At 44.9% G+C, this 25,757-nt stretch overlaps 1 protein-coding gene across 2 annotated transcripts in view; it reads left to right on the forward strand.

The window, feature by feature from the left end:
• CCDC34 (coiled-coil domain containing 34) overlaps positions 1–25,757 on the forward strand; it is a 367,776-nt gene that overhangs the window by 312,208 nt on the left and 29,811 nt on the right. For both annotated transcript variants that reach the window (XM_078684653.1, XM_078684655.1), the window contains exon 5: positions 10,459–10,617. In XM_078684653.1, the coding sequence (XP_078540779.1) occupies positions 10,459–10,617 (159 nt within the window). The remainder of the gene's footprint in view (positions 1–10,458; positions 10,618–25,757) is intronic.

The raw sequence follows: 25,757 nt of genomic DNA on the forward strand, positions 1-25,757 counted from the left end.
ATATTAGGTTACTGAAGGTAAGTAACTTTTACATCAGGAGGATGGCCTAAAAAGGATGAAGAGTCAGATCATGCAGAGAACTATCATAGGATTAGTGACGAAATCTGAGTGATTAATGACATGTTATGAAGATGTGATAAGTAAGTGAAGCCTGAAATTTTGAGAGAACATATTCCGAACTTGGCACATGAAGGTCATGTGGGTTTTAGTGCCACCAAGCGTAAACTAACGGCTGAATACGGTTAGCCTGGTATGGATCTTGTCCATGGAGTGACAAGCCACACAAGACGGTGAAATATCTGCCAAGATTGGAGCTACGTGGAAGAAAATTGGCTAAAACATTTTGTGACCGTACAGTGTTTTGAGTTTTGGTTTGTTATGTGCTATAGTAGCAAATGATTATAATTCTAGGTGTCCTGGGGTTACATTTCCCAGTTTGGTCATCAATTGAGAGGTGCTCAGTTTCCTGTAAGAAATATGGAATAGGGAAGGCGTTCTTTATTTAATAGTGACGGACAGTAATGTACCGTTTGTGTCACGGGCCATGTGGGATTTTTTGAGAAATTGGCTTTAGTGCACATTTACCCGAAGGTAAATGGTTTGATACAGAGGTGGAACAGAACACTCAAGGAGAGATTGCAGTTGGCTCTGTCAAGGTGGTTCTTGGAAAGAAGGTGTAAACATTGATAAGGCCATGTGAGTTGATGAGGCGTTGGAAACCGAGGATGTTATTTTAAAAAGGAGTACAGAGGCAAAGTTTGAGTGATGGAAGTGGTGGCGCGGGAAGTTCAGGTGCTATGGAGATAGCAGTTGTATATTGGGTGCGGTGCGAAGTGGACATAAGAGGAGAAGGATGTTGAAGTTCTCTGTTCCTATGTAGCTAAAAAAGGTGAGTCCATGCACGTGTGGCTGAGTGATGGAAATATGTGGAATCTAAAGAAGGTTATTAAGATGGCAGAATATGTCACCAATGACCCCGCCCAGAATTCGAGAAGGATTGCAGACGATCTCCTGTCTAAGTCAAGGAAGGTCTTAAAAAGCGCCCAAGAGGGTCAAAGATTGTGTGATGTACTGACATGTGCATTCCTGTTGGATGTGCTCAACTTTTAAAGATGTTTAAATGCTGTTATATAATAATGACTAGAGAAATTGTGCGTGCTTGTCACTGTCCAATTGTTTGTAAGGAGGGAGATGTGTTGAATCTTACGTGCTGTAGAATGCAGAGATTTCAGGGAAGGATTTCATAGAATGTTGGGGCCGAGTGTAGGTGCAGGGAGGTGCAGAGCGTTGTTCATAGCTCCCTCTCGAAGTATTTGCCAATAAACATACAATCAAATATGTATAACTTGACCGACTTCTCATTGAAGAAGAGAGTACCTTACAGACTGCCGTTTTGAAGTTTGTATATTTGGTGTCCACATTGGTGTATATTTGGTGTCCACATCCCCAGGCCATCCTATTATGAGGAGGTCACACCACATCCAGGTCAAGGCCCTCTTGTTCCCTCTCCTGAGAGCAATTCATACTTCCCAACAGGCTGCCAGGTGACAGCTGGGTATTATCTCAGAAAGGGCATAAAAGGCTACAAGAAGCTTTAGGCAGGCAAATGCCAGTCTTTTTAAAGTGTTTTTTTTCAAAATATTAATTTAAAATCTGACTCCTATGCCTGATAGTATTTCACATTCCTATTAATTTGGGTCCTTGACTCATGGGCCTAACTATTCTCAGACCAAAGTTATACATTATATTGTGTTATAATGTAACCCAATGCTTTTCTATGGGAGAGCCTGCCATGCCACAGTAAACAAGCATTAGGAATGCATTAGGGCTCGGGTTTGTTTGAGTTTCAGATAATGGCATTGTAAATGGCAATGTGTTTTAGGCATGTGTTTTGGAGTGGAAGCATGTGGTGTGTGTTGGAGATAAGTGTGTTGTATTGGAAAGTTATCAATGGTGGCATGCTGCACTTTAACGCATTATCTTTAAAAGGTAAAGTGCAGCATAGTGCGATAGGTACAATATTAATTGGTGGATGCGTTGTCAACTGGTGTGTGCATTGATGTGTGGTGGATGTGTGTGCCTGTAGGAATTGTGCAGTGATGGCTGTTGGTGTGTGTGGTTGGTAGAAGCGTGTATGGACTGCTCACCCTGCATACTCTTACTGATCACCCTGCATACTCTCACTCTGCTCACCCGCCATACTCACACTCTGCTCACCCTGCATAGTCATACTGATCACCCTGCTTACTCACACTCTGCTCATCCTGCATACTCATACTGCTCACCCTGCATACTCATACTGCTCACGCTGCATACTCTTACTGCTCACCCTGCATACTCTTACTGCTCACCCTGCATACTCTTGCGGCTCACCCTGCATACTCTTACTGCTCACCCTGCATACTCTTACTGCTCACCCTGCATACTCTTACTGCTCACCCTGCATACTCTTACTGCTCACCCTGCATACTCATACTGATCACCCTGCATACGGATCTCCCTGCATACTCAGTGTGCTCACCCTGCATACTCAGTGTGCTCACCCTGCATACTCAGTGTGCTCACCCTGCATCTCATACTGATCACCCTGCATACTGCTCACCCTGCATACTCAGTGTGCTCACCCTGCATACTCGGTGTGCTCACCCTGCATACTCAGTGTGCTCACCTTGCATACTCAGTGTGCTCACCCTGCATACTCCTACTGCTCACCCTGCATACTCATACTGCTCACCCTGCATACTCCTACTGCTCACCCTGAATACTCCTACTGATCACCCTGCATACTCTTACTGATCACCCTGCATACTCTTACTGATCACCCTGCATACTCTTACTGATCACCCTGCTTACTCTTACTGATCACCCTGCATACTCTTACTGATCACCCTGCATACTCAGTGTGCTCACCCTGCATACTCAGTGTGCTCACCCTGCATACTCAGTGTGCTCACCCTGCATACTCAGTGTGCTCACCCTGCATACTCAGTGTGCTCACCCTGCATACTCAGTGTGCTCACCCTGCATACTCATACTGATCACCCTGCATACTCATACTGATCACCCTGCATACTCATACTGATCACCCTGCATACTCATACTGATCACCCTGCATACTCATACTGATCACCCTGCATACTGCTCACCCTGCATACTGTGCTCACCCTGCATACTCAGTGTGCTCACCCTGCATACTCATACTGCTCACCCTAAATATTCATACTGCTCACCCTGCATACTCATACTGCTCACCCTGCATACTCATACTGCTCACCCTGCATACTCATACTGCTCACCCTGCATACTCATACTGCTCACCCTGCATACTCATACTGCTCACCCTGCATACTCATACTGCTCACCCTGCATACTCATACTGCTCACCCTGCATACTCATACTGCTCACCCTGCATACTCATACTGCTCACCCTGCATACTCATACTGCTCACCCTGCATACTCATACTGCTCACCCTGCATACTCATACTGCTCACCCTGCATTCTCATTCTGCTCACCCTGCATACTCATACTGCTCACCCTAAATATTCATACTGCTCACCCTGCATACTCATACTGCTCACCCTGCATACTCATACTGCTCACCCTGCATACTCATACTGCTCACCCTGCATACTCCTACTGATCACCCTGCATACTCCTACTGATCACCCTGCATACTCCTACTGCTCACCCTGCATACTCATACTGATCACCCTGCATACTCATACTGCTCACCCTGCATACTCATACTGATCACCCTGCATACTCAGTGTGCTCACCCTGCATACTCAGTGTGCTCACCCTGCATACTCAGTGAGCTCACCCTGCATCTCATACTGATCACCCTGCATACTGCTCACCCTGCATACTCAGTGTGCTCACCCTGCATACTCAGTGTGCTCACCCTGCATACTCATACTGCTCACCCTGCATACTCATACTGCTCACCCTGCATACTCATACTGCTCACCCTGCATACTCATACTGCTCACCCTGCATACTCCTACTGCTCACCCTGCATACTCCTACTGATCACCCTGCATACTCTTACTGATCACCCTGCATACTCTTACTGATCACCCTGCATACTCTTACTGATCACCCTGCATACTCTTACTGATCACCCTGCATACTCTTACTGATCACCCTGCATACTCTTACTGATCACCCTGCATACTCAGTGTGCTCACCCTGCATACTCAGTGTGCTCACCCTGCATACTCAGTGTGCTCACCCTGCATACTCAGTGTGCTCACCCTGCATACTCAGTGTGCTCACCCTGCATACTCAGTGTGCTCACCCTGCATACTCAGTGTGCTCGCCCTGCATACTCAGTGTGCTCACCCTGCATACTCATACTGATCACCCTGCATACTCATACTGATCACCCTGCATACTCATACTGCTCACCCTGCATACTCATTCTGCTCACCCTGCATACTCATACTGCTCACCCTAAATATTCATACTGCTCACCCTGCATACTCATACTGCTCACCCTGCATACTCATACTGCTCACCCTTCATACTCATACTGCTCACCCTGCATACTCCTACTGCTCACCCTGCATAATCCTACTGATCACCCTGCATACTTATACTGATCGCCCTGCATACTGAGTGTGCTCACCCTGCATACTCATACTGATCACCCTGCATACTCATACTGCTCACCCTGCATACTCATACTGATCACCCTGCATACTCCTACTGATCACCCTGCATACTCATACTGATCACCCTGCATACTCATACTGATCACCCTGCATACTGCTCACCCTGCTTACTGGGCTCACCCTGCATACTCAGTGTGCTCACCCTGCATACTCAGTGTGCTCACCCTGCATACTCATACTGCTCACCCTGCATACTCATACTGCTCACCCTGCATACTCATACTGCTCACCCTGCATACTCATACTGCTCACCCTGCATACTCATACTGCTCCCCCTGCATACTCATACTGCTCACCCTGCATACTCAGTGTGCTCACCCTGCATACTCATAATGCTCACCCTGCATACTCATACTGCTCACCCTGCATACTCATACTGCTCACCCTGCATACTCATACTGCTCACCCTGCATACTCATACTGCTCACCCTGCATACTCATTCTGCTCACCCTGCATACTCATACTGCTCACCCTGCATACTCATACTGCTCACCCTGCATACTCATACTGCTCACCCTTCATACTCATACTGCTCACCCTGCATACTCCTACTGCTCACCCTGCATAATCCTACTGATCACCCTGCATACTTATACTGATCGCCCTGCATACTGAGTGTGCTCACCCTGCATACTCATACTGATCACCCTGCATACTCATACTGCTCACCCTGCATACTCATACTGATCACCCTGCATACTCAGTGTGCTCACCCTGCATACTCAGTGTGCTCACCCTGCATACTCACTGTGCTCACCCTGCATACTCAGTGTGCTCACCCTGCATACTCATACTGCTCACCCTAAATATTCATACTGCTCACCCTGCATACTCAGTGTGCTCACCCTGCATACTCATACTGCTCACCCTGCATACTCATACTGCTCACCCTGCATACTGACACTGCTCACCCTGCATACTCAGGTGAACTCTGCTCAGACTATTAATGTGCACTAAAATGTAAAAAAAAAAACATTTTAGCTGCAGTAAATTGACAACAAAATAAATATTAAAGAGCACTGCGATACACATATACACTGACAGGGACAGCTGCGCCACAAAGTTGTTGTGATGCTTGTGCATGTGTTTCCCACATGCTGTTTTCAGTATTAGACTGCCAGGATAGGCTACTTAATGTTTGTTGAACATTTTAGCTGCAGTGAATTGACAACAAAATAAATATTAAAGAGCACTGCGATACACATATACACTGACAGGGACAGCTGCGCCACAAAGTTGTTGTGATGCTTGTGCATGTGTTTACCACATGCTGTTTTCAGTATTAGACTGCCAGGATAGGCTACTTAATGTTTGTCGAACATTTTAGCTGCAGTGAATTGACAACAAAATAAATATTAACCCCTTAATTGCTGCCGTCGGCCAACGGTCGTCACGGCCACTACCTCCCCAGTGCTGCGCACGACCGTTGGACGTCCAGTTCAGCACTGGATAATGGACAGCGCAGCACTGGGGAGGTTTGTTTACAAGCTCTAAAGGGATTAAAGAGCACTGCGATACACATATACACTGACAGGGACAGCTGCGCCACAAAGTTGTTGTGATGCTTGTGCATGTGTTTCCCACATGCTGTTTTCAGTATTAGACTGACCTATGTCTATAGATGTTTCTAAGAACACACTAATGTAAGTCATAAGACAACAAATGTTTAGTTTTAAAAACATGTGAAGTTAGTAACTGAAATGCAGAAACGAAACTATATTGACAGAAACAAAAGCCCTCCTGCCCTCATAAAACTGAAGGGAACATCTGTTTCGTCTTAATTACTTCTTATCGCACGACCAAGCCAGCTCTTCCAAGGCCAACACTTACACATGAAAGGATGCAGACGAATGCGCGCCCACCAAACTCACTGCAGACTGGTGAACGCGCCCCGACCATCTGGATTCTATTACCGCGGCACCCTGACAGCTCGTAATTGAAAATTTATTACACTCCCCTGAGCATACCCGCACAGAAAATGCAGGAAGTGCAGAACCTAAAATATATATGGCCTATTGCGTCAAGGCTACTACAAACACAGCACCGCGAGAACCAATTACCATGCAGATGGCAAAAATAACTACTGAAAAATCTCGCGCACTGAGGAATTTTTGCTACACTATTCGGAGCCCCATAACAAAACGGCTCGGAGCTCCGCCCCACTTCTGACGAAGTGGTGACGTAGGCCGAGCCCTAAAAACGACTTTGGACAGTTTTCACTGCCAGGACTTGTAAAACTTTAGAACATATTTCCAAAATGTTAAATACCATGCACCCTTAGGGGACTAACACAGGGGTGAAGTATTAGTACGAAAAAGGAAGGTTTAACCCTGGGAAAGGGTTTATTTTGCCAGGTCCAATTGGCATTTTTTAAACTGCGATGCTAGGCTGCAGTGGCAGGTCTAGATTTGTGTTTTTACTTTGTCAGTGTAGTGGTTGCAAAAAGGTGAAATTAACTTACAGACCCTGCATATCCGGAGAACCATATACCAGAGACTTACAGGTATGTTAATTATGCCTTTCGAGGATTAACCAATTCTACATGGTTTTTGAGGTCAGAACACATACAATGGGTGCTGGATGTCAGTGCCATGGTGTCCAGTCAGTAATTCAACTCTAAATCTTGCCAAAAAGTTGGGTTCATCAAAGCAAGAACAGATAATGTAGATAATGCATCCACCAAAAAGTTTGTTAAATTATATAACCTTTCCTTCTGCCTATTGCAATTTGTTTGTCCGGTGGAGTGGACCACTGGGCCAGATAGGCAAGTTTCTTACAGTAGTCATTCAATATATCAGTATTTTTTAAAGCATTTTTTAAAACGTTTTCGAACTGTGCCCATTAGAGGAGCGCTATTCCACTCGATAAAATGTTTTTTCCGTCTGATACATTTCTAAGGGCAGTGTCTTTAACCTACTTTTTTTGCATTCTTCTTTGAGCTAATAAAGCCATTTTTACTCTGGGTTTTAATGTATACATTATTAAAAGGCGTGTGCCTTCATTAATTTTAGTGTGGTAGATAACTCAATATGTATTACTCATAGGAGAAAAACCATGACTATAACTGTATAATGGAGCCAGTAGAAGGGGGTGCCCCTCCCAGTATTAGTGATACATTAGGCTCTTCTGACTCTGAGTCATGGTCGGTGGCCAAAGTTAAAAAAGTTTTACTCAAAATTAGATCGAATGGAGCACCTGGCCCCAATGGAATTCCTAATGCTATTTTTAAAGTTAAAATTATGTATTGGCCAGAGTTGTTAACGCTCCTTTTTAATGACATTCTCAAATCAGGTTGTATCCCGGAATCTTGGCAGGGAAGTATTATACAGCCGATCTACAAAAGTGGGCCCCAGGATAAACCCGCAAACTATCGATTAATAACCCTCACAGACGTAGACGCAAAGATATTTGCAAGTGTAACCGGTTTTAGGAAGGGAGAATCGACTCTTACTAATTTGATTTTATTGATATTACTAAGAGAAAGAGCAAAATGTAGGAAACACAAATTGTACATTTGTTTTATTGATCTAAAAGCCGCTTTTGATTCTGTTCCCAGAAACATCCGTTGGTCTAAGTTAATGAATTGGGGTATATCAGTAACTTTTTTAAAAATGATAAAATTATTGTACTCCAATACTTGGGTTCAGATCAAAATTGGCGATGGTAGACATATTACCCGTCGCATTGAAACAAATGTCGGCCTAAAACAAGGATGTGTGCTCGCTCCTTGTCTTTTTAATTTATTTATGTCCGATCTCCCAGCTCATTTTAATGATGTAAACTCGCACTCCCCTGCAGTGATGGGCAAAGAAATCAAATACCTGCAGTATGCTGACGATACCATTTTACTTAGCCAAACTATGATAGGATTAAAAAGATTAATAAATTCCTTTAATACATATGTAACCCAAAATGGCTTAACAATTAACACAAAAAAACCCAAAAATAATGTTAATAGGGAAAGGCAAATTAGGGGTAAAGGATTTGAATATTAATGGCTTGTCTATGGACTGTGTAAAAGCTTATAAATACTTGGGAATCACATTTGACGATGGACTGACATTTAGACAGCACTTTAATAACTTAGAGGCTAAAGGTACCTCACTTGCCTTTGCTTTTCAAAAACTTGAGAGATGAGTTATTGTGTCCCAATTATGATCACTTGCTGAAAGTTATGAAAGCAAAACTTATTCCGTCCCTGGACTATGGGTCTATACTTTTCAAGGATAGGGATGTGAATTTGCTTGAGGGCATAGTGGCAAGGACATATAAATCGGTTTTCAGGATTCCTAGACAGATTCCACGGGCCAATTTAAGATTGGAATACGGTTTAAGGAATCGGCTCTTGGTTCGTCAAGCTACATTTTTAAAAACATTACTGGCATTATCTCGAGCCGACGAGGGCACACTGGCAAATATTTGCTGGGGAGAAATTGCGAAAGGCAAATATTCTAGAAGTTGGCAGGATTATTTAGCTGCGTGTCTCCTAAATTTCGAATGCCCTAATCTGGAAGATGAAATGAGGAGTAAAAACAGTTTATGAAAAATTAATTAATTCAACCGTTGCTCTGTTATCAGAAATTTTGGATAAAGATGCGCTGAGGAAAAAAAAACATTTTTGGTCTATTGCCAATACCTTTGAGAAAATGGTTGCCCAACCTTATTTACTGTTCCATCAAAAGCCCTTAATTAAAAAGAAATTTATGTTATTAAGGTTTGCAATATATCCAACTAAAGATGGAACCCCTAAAGGGGAGTATACATGGGCAACAAATATTTGTAGGCTTTGTGGGCAGCATGAAGAAACTCTGCTGCACATGGTAACGCTATGCCCAAAAATGTTGCAGGAAAGGAAGACAATTTTAAGACCCATTTTTAAAGAAACAGGAGTTAGAACATGTAGATCTGCATTAATATTTTGCTTAAGTGGTGTCAACGTTTATACTATACATCAATTTGTCCAATTCATTTTTAGAGTGGAAAAGAAATTATGTAAGTTTGACATCCAAAGTTACTGTTAAATTTGTTACGGCTGAGAAATAATTATATTGTTTTTAGGGAGTGAACGGACCATTTTTATGGCACTTTTTAATTTATTTTGAAATTGTGTATTATTGCATGTTTTACAGTATAGATTGTTATAAAAAATTAAACAATAATTTCTTGTTGCTAGCACAAGGCACTTTAGCTCTCCTGGTGTAAGACTCAACGTCCCTTTTCATGCATTTGCAGATAGCACAAGTCACTTTAGTTTTGATTCTGAACTACTAATGTATTTTAGCCGGTTTTAGTTTTAATCCTTCTGTCAAATTGTTTTTTTTGGGGTTTTTTTCCCTGCTGCTTATTGCTATTGAATATTTGCTGCTAGCTTATTGGACTAAATGCACTGTTCACTTTCCTGCTGATAGCCCAAGTCACTTGACCTTGAAATATGGCTGTATTCCGGCCGCTAACAGTTATAGATAACCTGTAAATTGTTCTTTTTTTTCTCTTTTTTTCTTCTCTCTACTGCTGTTATTGAATATTTGCTGCTGCACATTGCACTTTAGCTTTTCGCTATGTGAGCACCTTGCACTTTACTTGGTCTTTGCAGCCTGTAATCAAACCTGTGAAAATATTAGCTGCAATGTAATCCCTAACTGGAAAATGTTAATCAATTGTTGACAATTTTATCTATGCACTGTATCCACACATGTTCAATTAGTGAGTGTGTTTGATCTGTATTTTTCTTTGTGTAATGGTTTTAATTAATCAACAAATAAAATAATTATTTATCATAGGAGAAAAAGGAAAAGGAATTGAAAATGCGCAAAGAGCAAAAGGAAAAAGAGGCTATGGAGCGCCGTAAAGCAGGCATGGAAGAGAAGGCAAAGGAGAAGTTTAATGAATGGTTGAAGAAAAAGCAAGGAGAAGAAAAAGAGAAGAAAAGGAAAGAAAAGGTAAGAGTGGCATTCAAAAGCCCATGAATTACCTTTGACAACTCAATATGAATTACCTTTGAGTACTCAATAACAGTTTGCAAATGTAGGTTCTCAGACTATTACTCCTAAGCATTTAGCTGAAGCCACTAACATATAATAGCCGAAATTAAGATAATAAGCCTCTCAGTAACCAGCATATCAAATTCAGTCTCCTGTCGCAGAGCGGCAAATTGTTTTGTGTAAATCTCCCTTTTGGCCAAAGTGTTTTTTTCCACTGAGGTCGCACAATGGGTTGTTGTTCAAGTAGTAGATATTTGGTTCTGTGAAAGCCGCTCACAATTTTAAAATTGCCTAAGATAGACAAGTTGAGGCCTTCTTTTTAAACTATGCTGGATCTAGTCAAGATGCCTCCGTTACCCAAGGGGGACTTATCCTGTGGGTTTGGTACCACCAGCTGTTCTGACTCTGACATCATCCAACTCCACGCCTTCTTAAGGTCCAGTGTCTGCACCTCCAAAGACGTCAGTGCCCTTCAAAGTGCTATCCTATCTGCATTAAATACCACTCTTGGAGCCACTTTCGGCATCACCGGCAGAGTCCGCTGAAATTAATCGTGTGACAAAAGACAAAGTTGAGGCCTGTTTTGATGATGAGCCTCAATGGAAGAATTTTCGGTTCCGACTTTAATACTCTTGTGCCTGTTACACAAGTTGAGGCTGATAACCTCTATTTACTTTTCAACACTGACGCTGAACTACATCTTGACTTACAGAATTCAAGGAGATGTCCCTCCCCCCTCAAGCCCTCCTGCAGAATAAGTCTCTTCATTCAGTATGGTGGTAGCCTATGTGAAGACTAAATCTAACATTTTGATGGCGATCATACAGCATTAGTCATCTAAACATTTCATCTGTCTTTTACTGAGGCATTGTTAGAGGCTAACATGGCTGTTGGGGGAAACCCTTCTTGGGCCGTGTAGTCAAAGACCAGATACCTAGATGACGAGGCCTGTCATGTATCCAAACTTCTTTCTGCTGCACCATACACCGATACTTGTAGTCCCAAAACATGACCTAAATTCCTTTCCCTAAAGCCCACCAGACTGAGGGTTGAAATATTTGACTCTACGAGACTGAAGATCTGTGCTTCAAGTAGTTTGCACTTTGCAAGGCGAATACCGCATGCCTTCAAGGGCCCTTCGTCTATGGGAGAAGGAAAAACTGACTGTTATCAGTCTCTCGGACCACATGAAAATCCTTTCAACAATGATTTGAACACTTAGAAACTAATCTTTAATTGCAGCTTAGATTCTACAGATACAGTGACTTTATCCGTGGTCAAGTCTGTCAGCCCATGCCATCATGCTTTGGGTTTCCCTATAGATGTCTGTCGGATGCCATTCAGGAGCCCATGGGGCCAGCAGAGATTTTTTGGGCCACAACAATTGGGTTTAAGGCCCTTTTACCACTGCTGTCCAAATACCCCCCTACTACAACTCTGCAAACTGGGCCAAGTTCAACCTTTCCCACCCTTGACTGTCAGTGGTAGCGAAGACGAGCAGTAACAGGCTTCTCGGGGAGATTAGTGTGGGAGTGATCAGGCTTAGTCATAAAAATACCGCCATAGGAGAGTAATAATGTCGGTGTTGAGACCAGTGCTTCTCTTTATACTAAAGACACATACTTTACTATATAAGATTTTACTATGTATACAGTGATGCAAGGACACCCGATTTACAGGTGTGATTCTTTATGCACCTTTTACAACTAGCTCAGCTACCGTTCTGTTATGGCCCTACTCCCCTTATTGGTTCTCCTCGCCCGGGTCCAGAGTTCCAGTTACTGGCTATTGGTGAAGCCATGCTAACCCCCCCTCCCCGCATTCCTGCCTGTTTCCTCTTAGCACTACGTTCTTTAGGCCTAAACGCTTTGTCTCTAACGCAGTTTATAGGAGGAGCGTGGGGCTGCGTATGTACCTCCCCCTGTTAGCAGGGAGATTCCAGGAGGCACTTGGCTGTTTCAAATGAACTACATGGCAGCGTGCCACGTGCACGTTACTGTGAGGCATCCACACCACGTGTTTTCATGAACGTGCTAGCAGTTGTGGTATCTTCATTATGGAGGTTAGGGGTCTATGTATTTCCCTACTTGAATGACTCGCTGGTGAAGACGAGGCCTCAGGTGCTAGTCAAGTAAGATCTTCAGTGCACTTTGATCTTTCTCCATGACTCTGACTTTACTGTCACTGTTCAGAAATGTCATCTTACACCCAAGCAGAGTCTGACCTTCATAGAGGCTCTGTAAAACACAACCCTCATGAAGGCTTTTCCTCGGAGAAGGAGGATTGCAGACATTTAGGAGTTGATTCTGTTGTTTCTGACTCAGAAAAAGATTTTGGTAATGCAATCATATATCTGCTGGGTCTTATGGCCTCATACAGTCTTGATGCCTCATGCCAGAATTTGGTGAGGGCCCTCAAGAGATGCCAGTGGAAGCAGTGGCTCCATAACCCGGGGAGCCTCTTGGCTTGGTTGCAGACCTTCTGGCCAGGGCATCTAGATCTGCACTGCTGTGTTATCCCTTCAGTCTTCTGCATCTGCAGGCTACTGTGGTCACAGACATCTTGCAGGAATGGGGCATCCATCTGGGTGACAATACTGATCTACAGAGGGATCCCGACAGATACAAGAAAGACGGTCACCTGGGCCCTCGTCAGCAGCAGACTCGACTACGGAAACGCCCTCAACGCGGGAGCCCCGACCAGGCTCATCAATAGACTACAACGCATCCAAAACGCCTGGGCACGACTGATCCTCGATGTGCCACGACACGGCCACATCACTCCCCTCATGAGAAACCTGCACTGGCACCCCACCAACAAGAGTATATCCTTCATGCTCCTCATCCACGTACACAAGTGACCCCACAAGACCGGCCCAGCCTACCTCAACAGACGGCTCTACTTCTACACCCCCAACCGCCAGCTCCGCTCCGCCGACCTCTCACTCGCCAGCGACCCACGCATCCGAAGAACAACCACCGGCGGGAGATCCTTCTCCCACCTCGCCGCCAAGACATGGAACACCCTCCCACTGAGCCTACGACAGACTCAAGACCTGCTGACCTTCACGGGGATACTAAAGACCTGGCTGTTTGATCAGTAGCGGCCCCCACTGCTCCCCCCTCAGCGCCTTGAGCCCCTCGCGGGTATGTAGTGCGCTTAACAAATTACTGATTGATTTTTTGATTGATTGAATGGGACCTTTCATCCATGTCATAGCACCTGTACATAATCAGACACCACCACCACAACTTATTATATCAACAGTCAGAACAATGAGTTTGAAGCCAAGTTTTCTGTGGCAGTTGTTTCAGTAACATAATATTTTCCCTTTGGCTGTACACCTTTCAGGCTCCTCAGCACAACAACAAATGCTGTGCCATTCCTTAGAAAACTGTAAGGACTGACATCTTTGGTTGATAATCCCCCAAACCTTTTGCCTTAGCACCTCCTATTTTACAGTTATTTTTTGGTAGCTTTGGGATTCTGTGCACTCTACCACTTCTAACCAGTGCTCAAGTGTGTGTGTGCCTCTCCCTAGTAATTTTCTGCTCACTCTCTCACTGTCAGCGCACGCGCCAGGACACTCTAGAGTATTTGAGCGCGTTATAAAACTATGTATAACATAACAAATTTAAATGTAAGACCTTAGTAAATGGTGCTACCTGTACCCACAGCCTGTAAGTTAAATACTAATACTGAGTAGCAGCATTCATCGTGCCCCCCACTGAAGTAGCCTTTCAAAACATGTCTCAGACCTGCCACTGCAGCCTGTGTTGCAATTTTAAACTGACAATTCGAATTGACAAAATAAATCCTTGTGCCAGTGTGAGAAAGCACTCCATTTTGCATAGTTAGCCCCCACTTTTTGCCTGGTTTGGATGTGGTTTCAACTGTAGTGCACAGGGTCCCTGCCAACCAAGTCCCCTGTGCCAGTGCTTTGCCTCCAAAACATGTCCACGATTGATACTTCTGCCCCCTGTAAGTCCCTGGTAAATGGTACCCTAGGTACCTAGAGCCTGGGAGCTGAAGATGGTCCCCTGGAAACCCCTCAATGGGAACATCCCACTGGCCTTGCAGCTTGTATGCCCCTGTGAGGGAGAAAATAACAAAGTCAACATGGCACCCTGCCTGGGTGCTATGCCAGCCAACACTGCCTGGAGGTATGGTTAAGTCCCCCCTCTAGCAGGTCTCACAGCCCTAAGGCAGGGTGCACTATACCACAGGTGAAGGCGTATCTGCATGAGCAGATGTGCCCCTATAATGTCAGGGTCCATTCCTTAATATTGTAAGTGCCATGAAAGCCATACAGAGTACATGGGCTGGAAGCTCGATAACTAGCGTTCCACAGCACCATGATGACTTCACTGAACATAGAAGTGTTTGGGACCAAACTACTCCATTCAATACATCCTCACCGATGCCAATGTGTGATTTATTGTACCATGTATACAGAGGGCATCTCAGAGGTGCCACCTGAAAACCTATCAACCCTGGTGTGGTCTCTGACCGTCTGTAGGCAGCCAGCCACCACCAGACATGTTTCTGGACCCCTAAGTAGAGAGCCCCTGCTCTCTGGGACCAGAAATATTGCACATTTTGGGAAGAGGTGTCAGACCTCCTCCCTCAGGATGGGCTAGTGCTCGAGAGGGGAACTTCAAAGACCTGTTGCCTTTGTAATGCGACCCCCAGCGTCTGCTGCTAGCAGCAGATGGCAGCCCCCTGTTTACACCACCACTTTGGGCTGGAAAACATAGGAGAATAGGAGATGTGCCCACCTTTGCCAGCTCCACCTCTAAGGAAGGGAAGGCGACGTGACGCACATCTTTACTTCCCTGCCATCTTGAAGATGGGGAAACCCCTCAGATCAGGGCTAGGTCTGTGCCCCCTCCCACAGGAGGGTGGCATAATAGAGGGTGTAGTCACCCCAGGAACGATGCCCAGTGGCCCAATCTCCTGTTACTCCCCTAAAATGGCCCTAAATCTAATATTTAGGTGGCTCCCCCAGACACAGAAGCTAGATCTATGACGACTTAAGAAGCCAGAAAACGACCCTGAAAGTAGACTGAAGATGACGACTGCACTGGACCTAGCCTTACTAGCCTGTCTCGAGCTTCTGCAAATCTGAGACCTGTCCTGCAGCCAGCGACCTCTGATAATCCTGGAAGGACTGCTGCCTTCGAAAAAGACTCCAATCTCCCAAGGACAGTGAACCTGTCCCAAGAAGAAACAAACTCCAAGAACCCTCGTCCAAGGCAGATCTGCTTCTCCTGCCCACTCTGCACCCAGCACGCACGGCCCGCGTCTGAGTGATTCACCTGTGCTGTGAAGTCTCCCCAGCGATCCTGACCTCGTGTCCAGCGTTGGCTGACCTCTCCTGATCTCCGTGGCAGCACCTGCAGTGTAAATCCAACGGCTCTCCTCGACCGCCTCCGGTAAGAAGACTCCAACTTCGAAAGGCACCCCTGCACCCGAAGCCCCTGGGCCTTCGTGAACTGAACCAACATTGCCAGTACGACCCCTCTTCATCTCCTTACCTCTGCTGTCGTTGGTCTCCCTCCTGCAACCTCCGGTGCAACACCTACAGCCTGTTTGGCAAAAGAAGAAACTCCATTGAAAAGCATTGGGCGCCCAGCGCTGATTTTTCACCCTGCACCCAACCGCCTCTGTGCTGCTGTTTGTGTTTGCTTGGTGCTCTTTTGTGCCCCCTCTGTGCTTGTGCTAACCCCCAAAGCTTGGTCCCTGCAACCGATCTGCTTACCAGCAAGAAGTGTGGCTCCAGGCACCCTCAGTCTCCATTGAAAACTATTTGGCTGCTGGTGGTGCTGTTTTGGTACTCGCCTGACCCTTGCAGACTTTTGGTCCTAAAGACTGGAATTGTAAGTGCAATACTTACCTGCTTAACTGCGATATTGCTTTCCCCATAGAATAACATTTAACTGTTCTGGAAAGTTTGTGTTGATTTTTCACAGTGAAAATTTTGATTTAAAAACACTTACCTGATTGCGAAGATCTTGGTATTAAAATGCAAACAAAGTATATTTTTCGAAAATTAGTCTGGATCTCCTTCCTGAGTCGTGTTTCCATTATTGATCAAGGTTGTGCAATAAATGTCTTACACTCCTCTGTGATAGGCCGAAGGCTGCTCGCCCAACTATCACTTATGGAGCATTTTGGGTTTTACATTGAGCCCTGTCCACGTTTGGGGAACCTCTGGACTCTGTGCACGGTGTAGCCACCTAGTGGTGATAACATAAACAAAGCCAGCTTCCTACAGTCTAAACTTTGCTTTTTAAAAACTGATCTGTCACATCTAAGGTACGCCCCGAAGGCTCATAGGGCGGGTACTTTGTAATCAAAACGTATAAAAACTCCAAAAGTAGTTTTACTTTGGCAAGGCCTATCAACCCCAAGGATAGCATTGGGTTACCTTCTTACTCTTAATAAGTGATAACTTAAGTTTGGGAGAAGATAGGACATTGTTGTTTACAGAATTTATTTTATTTTAAATAGTCTTTAATGGTAAAGTCGAACTTTAAATCATAATTTGGAAAATGCCACGATTAGAAAGTTTCTAGAACTAGGGAGTTAGGTCCTACAACATTGGGTGGGCTGGACCTTATTAACAATAATACAACAATAGTGCCCACACCAACCAGAATCTCAAAGCAATTATTTCAAGGTCAAAACAATTAGATTTCAGTTTTGTCCGGGTACTTTTATTTATACCCCTTCAAATTTCCGCAATTCTTTTAATGAACTTTTCTCTTCTTTATGAATGAAAAGAGAAACATGTACACATTCAGAGCTATTTACACAAATATATACAACACATATACCAACTACAACACTTCACTTTAGTGAACAAAATAAATACAGTATATACATCCTACATGCATTACAAACAATATATATTCGTACAAAGCAATCAATATTCAAAAAATTAATCGTAGACAAAGTCAAAGAAAGGAGACAAAGTCACCAAATGGTGAACAGTTTTTGAGAACTAGCAGCCACTAGTTCATCCAACCAATGATATTAATTACTCCTTAAGCTTGTGCCGAGCAGAAAGCCTTAAGAAGGAATGTTAAGCAGCGTGTTTTACCAGAACTAATCATATAGAGTAGGTTAAACAAAAAAGAACCACACAATGTAGTCATAATAAGTATATTAATTATACACACACTCTAATACATTGGTATAACTCCTACCCAGGATATCAATTCCTCCCCTAAATCCGCGATCCAAGTAATCACCGGATTCATAAGCGAACACCCTCCTCCAAGAGCCCCCAGACCCCCTGCCCACCTTGCCCTCCTACCTAGAGTCCAGCTGAGTGAGTAAAAAAATCAACCCCTCATCAACTGCATGCTCCTAAGCTGCAGATGAGCCTCAAAACATCCATCGGAACTAGCGGAAGCCATCCTCTCCCATGACATAGACATAGCATTCATAACAGAAACCTGGCTCAATAACCTCTCCTACACTAGCATGGACATGCTGTTACCTCCCGGATTCACGATGATCAATAAAGACAGGCAAGTGAAAAGAGGCGGGGGCATAGCAATCATCCACAAGAACAACATCTCTATCATGGAAATTTCCTCTTGTGTACACAGCTCCTTTGAATGTCTTAGTCAACATCAAAACTCAGGATACCAGACCTACACTCTGCCATCTTCTATACCACCCCCCAGGCAACTCCTCAGAATTCGGGGTTCACCTTTCCGACCTGATTGCCCATTGTGCACTCAGCAACTCTAACAACATAATTCTGGGCGACCTTAATCTAAGGTGGAATGAAACAAAGAACCTGCTCATTCAAACCCTAAACAACCTACTACTAGTTAACAATCTGACCCAACACTGCTCGGAAGAAACACATCATAGAGGAGCTATCCTTGACGCAATTGTAGCCGAAAGCAAGGTAATCTCCATCGACCACATCCTCCCCGTTGACTAGTCCGACCATCACATAGTTCTCTTTTACATCAACCATTCGATCTTGACCTATCTAATTCCCAAGCTAGACCCCCCAAATGGGTCAGGAACACAGCCCAAATCCCGCGAGCGGACCTAGAAGAAAGAATTAGCTTGCTGCTCCCCTACTCCACTGACCACCTCTCAACCAACTAACTCCTCTCTCTTTACAACTCCAATATGACGCTCACCCTGGGTCAAATTGCACCGGTGAAGCTAAAGAAATCTAGGAAGATCACCTCTAGAAAATGGTTCACCACTGATATCAACGAAGAAAGAAGACAATTAAGAGCTGCAGAAAGAACCTGGAGGAATAATCCCTCAGCCCTCCACCGCAATGAACTCCAAGCAGCCCGCAGGATGTACAAAAATCACATTAAGAACAAAAAGTCAGCTTTCTTCGGCTCAGCATTAGATAACGCATAATGATATTTCAATATCATAAGGAATCAAACCTCCAAATCCATACCTTCCTCAACTCAGGTATCAAAAGTTCGCTGCAAAACAGCTTTGCAACCTTTTTCAATGACAAAATCGCCAAGATTGACCTCGCACTTGGCACAAATTCCATCTCCTCCAGTGAGATCAAAATTTCCAAAACTCTTGTTAGCGTTTCCGTGAAATCTCGAAAACAGTGGTCCTCCTTCACTCCTATCCAGGAAGCAGAGATAGTCAATCTAATCTCCAATGCTAAGCCCTCAGCTCACACCCTAGATCAGCTACCTCCTCACCTGGCCAAAGACCTGAAGCTAGTCCTAGCCCCACTATGGTGCAAGATCATCAACAGCTCATTGAGCTCTGGATTCGTACCTGACTGCCTCAAAGTAGGACAAGTCACACCTCTACTAAAAAAAAACAGGACTAGACATTGAAGATCTGAATAATTTCAGACCTGTATCGAACCTTCCTTTTTTGTCCAAAATCATGGAAAGATGTGTACTCCCACAGTAACCCAACACCTGGAAAACATCAAACTACTAGATCCCCATTAATCGGCCTTTAGAAAGGGATGCAGCACTGAATCAGCATTCCTCAATGTCATAGACGACCTACTCAAGTCACTCGACTCAGATCAATGCTGCCTTCTCATCCTCCTAGACTTATCGGCCGTATTCGATACAGTCTACCACAAATTGCTCATAGGGGTTCTTCAACAAAGGGCCGGTCTACAAGAGACAGTCCTTCACTGGTTCTCTTCCTTTCTCCACAACCGATCACAAAGAATACAAATCAAGAACTTCGAATCCGACCTCCACCCTGTCATCAGAGGTGTTCCACAAGGGTATGTACTCTCCCCCCAGCTCTTCAACATCTACATTGAACTCTTTACTTCTCTACTCAGGAAATCCAACATCCCCTTTCATCTATATGTAGACGACACGCAGCTTTATCTGGAAACCACCTCAATTGACGACATCCAAAGACTAAACAACACGCTCAAGGAGGTGCAACACTGGCTCATAACCAATCACCTGAAACTTAACCAAGAAAAAACAGAAATATTACTCATTTCCAACAAAGACGATAGCCCACAAATCGAAGAATGGCTCAAAGCCATTGATGCCCTCAATGGTAACCTCTCCTTAGCAGACTCTGTAAAATCTCTAGGGATCACCCTAGATCCAAAACTTGACATGAAGACACACATCACAAGATCCGCTAAAAGTGCCTTTCTCAACCTAAAACTACTATACAAAATAAAACCCTTCCTCCCTCCCAAGGACCTTCAACAAGCCACCCACCCAAGCACTGGTCCTCTCCAGAATAGACTACGGGATTGCTAACTTGACGGGTACAGCAAAAACCCACCTTGCCCCCCCCTGAAGACAACCCTCAACGCAGCAGCCAGAATGGTCACCGGAATTAAGAAATTCGAGCACATCTCTCCAGCTCTCCGAGAACTCAGATGGCTCCCAGTTGAGTTGCGAGCCAGCTTTAGAACAGCCTGCCTCACGCACAAAGCCCTGCACACAGGTAAACCAGAATACCTGGCCGCCAAACTCAAAAGGGCAGGCCAGTCCAGAAACCTCAGGAGCTCCAGCTCTCTACTGCTCATCCCGCCAAAAACTCGCAAGCATAGAACCACAGCCAAATCTTTTGCTGGAAACGTACCAAAAATCTAGAACTCCATCCCGCCCCACATCAGAACAACCCCCTCGTTTCTAAAATTTAAGAGCCTACTGAAAGCCCTCTTCCTCGACCGCCCTCGAGCGAATTGATTGAGCCTAGGCAGTTCCCCAACCGACACTCCATCTCTCCTAAATCTCTAGATGGACAACACGGACTCAGATCAATAAATATTTTTGTGTGTAAACGGTTTGAATGTCGATTATGTATGGCTGATCATCAGGTTTGACTTGCACCCTGTGCTCCTCTCCCTCTTCGGCCATATTCTTGTTCCCTTCCTGCTCTAGCACCCAAGTTCTCCCATTCTCTTGTATCATCTGTTTGTACATTATTGTATATGCGCTCTGATACCCATTGGTCCAGCTAGCGCTATACAAAACTCCTCAAATAATAAAATAAAATAAATAAATAAAAAATCAACACAATACACACAATATTTCAAATGCAAATTAGTAAGTAAGCACAAATACACAGTGGTTTCCAGGGGGAGTCCAAACCATATACTAAAGAAGTAGAATGCGAACTGCGACCAAAGTAGGGACTTGGACCAGAAGCCTCAGAAGAGCTGGGGACCCAAGATAAGTACCCAAGAACCCCACGGAAGCTGTGTACAGAGTGGAAACACAGCCCTGTAATTAATTCAAGTCAATGGGAAAGTCGCTGTTGCAGTTTTTAAGAAGGACCATTCCCAGTGGACCCTGAAAAAACCCAGTGAAAGACAGAAGGTTAGAGAGTCACCCCACCTGTGGATACCCCAGGAACCAGGATACCTACACCAGGGAAGCTGGTGCATGACGTCGGAAACTGCCATAGACCACAAAGGAGGACATGAAGAAAGATGCTTCAGGCGAAGAAGGTGAAAGAGTCCGGTGGAATCAAAGGAGGTATTCTTGAAGAGATGCACCTGCAAGCCAAGGGGACAGAGTATATGCCACTAGGGAGTGACCAGGATGCACAATAGACCAATGACCACGATGACGAAAGATGCAGGAGTGATGACGGGGATCTTGTCGTTGAAGCTGTGAGGACCAGGTGATGCTGTGGAAACCAGGAGCTGTTCACGAGCTGTCCCACATTGGAAGTCAAGAACCAGGGGGGGTCTCTGTCTGGAAGGGTCACCATCAAGCCTTGGCCGCAGCAAAAGACAGGGAAATTAAAAAGGTGCAGCGGTGGGACAAGCAAAGTCCAAGGGACTCACCAAGTGCAGGAGAATCAGAGCAGGTCAGAGCTAGCAGGAGAGACCGCTGAAGCTAAATAAAAGACGCTTGAGAGGACCCATTGACCAAAGGCACAGGAGTTGTTAGAGGACCTCGAGCAGCTTACCAAAGACGCAGGCCCTCAGTGCAGAGGATGCGTTGAGGATAAAGACCTTGGTAGGAAGAGAAGCTGGGGGTTGGAGCTTCTTGTTGCCCGAAGATCTCTGTAGGACAGAGTCAAGAATCCTTGGCAACAGCAAGCTGATGCAGTTCACAGGGATTCTGTTCCAGTGGTTCCGAGGGATACTGGCCTCAAACTTGCTGAGAGCATTGGTCCGGCCTCGACAGAGTTGCAAGACCACCACCAGTGTTGCTGAGCATTTCGGAGTCTGTGAGACATCAGGAGCAGCAGACCAGTCAGCTTTGTTGCGGTGCTTGCAGATGCAGGGGAGTGATTCCTTCACTCCAAGGGAGATTCCTCCGGGTGTCTCAGTTGCCCACAGGCCTGGAGCAACATAAGTCTTCCTTGGTGCAGTCTCTGTTCCATGCAAAGTCCAAAGTGCCCAGACGGCAGAAGAATAAGTGGTTTCGGAGCGGAATCTTGTCCCATGACAAATCTGAAGAGTCACCCACAGGTAAGCCCTTGAGGGAAAGGGTTGCGTGATTCAAGGTTCCCTCCTGGAGGAGGGGCTGGACAGAGGGGAGGATACTCCCTTATCCAGTTTTGTGCCAGAGCGGAGCTGAGGGCTCCCTGAACTGGCTCAAACTGGAGTTTGCAAGGATGTCACCAATGTGCCCTTCAAAGCAGTCTGGTGGCGCCGGCAAGTGCCCCCTCTCCAGCCCAATACAATAAGTCATGTCTGGGAGGTGGTCACACCTCCCTGTGACAGGAAACCTATTGTTCAACCTTCCCCTGCTCGAGCTCAGCTTAGCAGCAGGAGGGAAGAATCGAGTTTGGGGTCGGCAGCAGTACTAGCATGCTGACAGACCCTGGAAGGCTGTTACCAGGAGTACTGAGGGCTTCCCAGAGGAGCTCCCTAGTGCATAGAATCGTACCTCCAACACCTGTAACGGTGTTGAGGTATGATTTCTACAGGTTTGATACCAAACATGCTTAGGTTCGGTACAGCCAATATATAGTTAGCCATTGCATACTGACACATGGCCTATATATGGATTAAAATGACTGATCGCGCTTACAAAGCCTGGGGAATCAACTCTGGGGTTTGTCGGGGGTATTCTGCTCATGTAGGGCACCCTCACACTTATAACCTAGAACCCTGTCTTCAGGATTGAAATGCCTGCTTTAGTGGTGACTTACAGGTTTTAAGTGCAGTGACCTGAGATATAAGGAAACGTATTTCTGTTGTAAGTGGTGCTAGTACCAGCTGATACAGGCTACAATGACAAGCCTGTAGTCACAGTTTGAGTGGTCTTGTTAAATATTGGACGGATTTGTTAGCATGAGCTGAAAGCCATTTTGTATTTCTGGCAGCCATTTTAGTTAGCCATGTGCTGCCACATGCTTGCCACGTGCTTGCCATGTGCTCTGTCCTTCCTCAGTGTTGACTGCTCTTGTAATCTGCCTAGAAACATACTATATTTAGCATCTTCCACCTTCGCATCTGCCCGAGGGCCTAGCTATAGAATGCACCTGCTTCTCTAGTGTAACTGTCAGGCTATTTTTGCTGCTGTATGGAGAAGTAACTCTCCTCCCACTTTGTTGAGCAAGCAGATCTTGTATTCCCGTCTTAGTCATTTTTGCATGCTTACATGTGCCAGGACTACCCCTTGGTCTTATGATGACTATGTAACCCTAAGCATATATAAGACCTCTGTTTTCTGTACTCCTTAGACTGCCTCATTCAATTGCTAAGGCTTCTGTGTGACGTAGTCTCACTCATTTGAGGTTAATAAAGATGTTACTTTTACATTTCAGCGTCTGTGCCAATTTCTTCTTTGTTGGTTTAAAAGGACCAAGTTTCAATGGGACCCCTGAGAAGGTTTGTTGTTTTCTTCAGTCTGATGAGTGTCATAATAGATGCTGCAGTCCATGGGAGACCCCTGGTGTACCTACGCCCTGGGTACCTTGGCCCCATATACTAGGGACGTGCATGGGAACTCTAGTAGTCAATTGGGAAGGAACTAAAGTACTTACCACATGGAGGAAGCACTGTGACTTGGGTCTTGATTAGCTGGATCCCAGCTAGATTAGTCAGAAAACAGAATAACACCAAAAAGTGGGGATAACCATGAAAGCAGATCCTACTTCCCCACAATGTCATATTGGGGTGGTCATGCACGCATCTCTTTGCCACCTCCCAGAACAGAACTCTTCTTGTCTATCAAATGCGATATTTGTCTTTAACATGCGCCAATCCATCATTCCTCCATCTATTAGCTAACCTCCTCATTCCACAAAGAGATAAAGTAGTTTCATATATTGCAACATAGGAACAATATGCTATTACATCAACCACACCCACCAAAACAGAGTAGATGGCCAGCTTTTTGTGTACTTTGCCAGAGCCAAAACAGGCAAGTGTGAGCAAACACACTTTTTCACGTTGGCTTATCTCTATATTGATATCTGCAACACCCTTGCCAAGAAAGCTTCTCTTGAGGTTGTTTGTGTCCACTCTTGGGTCATGGCTGCTACCACGGCTTCCACAAGAGACTTCCATGTAGCTGACACCTGCTGGGTGGCCAATCCTGACGCCAAGCATGAGAGCAGCGTCAGGATTTGCTTGAGCGCTCTGGATTTGCACTCCCAGGAGACTGGGAGCCTACTGTCTCCAACCCGGCACCGCTGTTGTGGTTGGAGCCCGCTCCTTGTGGTTGGAGCCCGTTCCGTGCTCATGTGGGTTTGGCCGTCCTGGGATCGCCGGCCAAACCCACATGAGCACTAAAAGCAGTGTCCAACACTCTCCCTCTTGACTTGCCCCGCGGTGGCCCCGTCCCCAAGACTAATTTGATGGAAGAAAAAACGACAATAAACAAGTTTAATTATTGTTTTATTTTTTAAATGTTGATGTTGGCGGGGGTATGGGCGGTGATGATCCTCTGTCATAGCCTGTCAAACCCATCATTTTCCAATAAAGAGAGTGTGGCATATAGTGCGAGCTAAACCCGTTTATACTTCACCAATAAATTAAAACTGCACTAGGTTAACCTTTAGTGCAGTGTATGCACTTTCTATCTGTTACGTTGCAGAAGATATTCAGTATCGAGGTCTCTTTTGGTTAAAAAAAACATACGTACTTCGGCGTGGACATTGTTTTGGAATTATTTCTTTGGTTATTTGCTCTTGTTGAATTGTCCCTCCCTCGTTCTATTTATAATACCCGTTCCAATGAATGGGAAATTCCAAGTCGTTTAAGGTCCCATCTGTTTTTTCTTCTCAACCGTCTAAAAAGAAAACAAATGATTCTTGGGAGTTTCTAACAGTAGTAGAGCCAAGATTTTATTACCGACTGGAGGCATTTCTGGATCCAGCTGCCTCTGAATGTTGAAGCTGCTGGCATTTCTTGCCGCCTTAGCCAGAAGCAAAGTAGTCGGATCAAAGATGCGAGGAGATGATTAACATGACACATCCTTGTCACTTTTGGCAACCTATGAACGCAAATCCGATGTGGAGCTCCGATTCTAGTCAAGCAGTGCGCTTTAAGTTCAGAGAGTATGTAATATTGAGTGGGTAGTGTACATTTAAGTGTTACGATTCCAGATACTGGATTATGTAACCACAAACCTGTAGCTGTAGTTCATCACTGGTGTAAAATATTGTCCTTTCTAAGG

This window comes from Lissotriton helveticus, chromosome 3_2 (assembly GCF_964261635.1).
Source record: "Lissotriton helveticus chromosome 3_2, aLisHel1.1, whole genome shotgun sequence".
Lineage (NCBI taxonomy): Eukaryota > Metazoa > Chordata > Amphibia > Caudata > Salamandridae > Lissotriton > Lissotriton helveticus.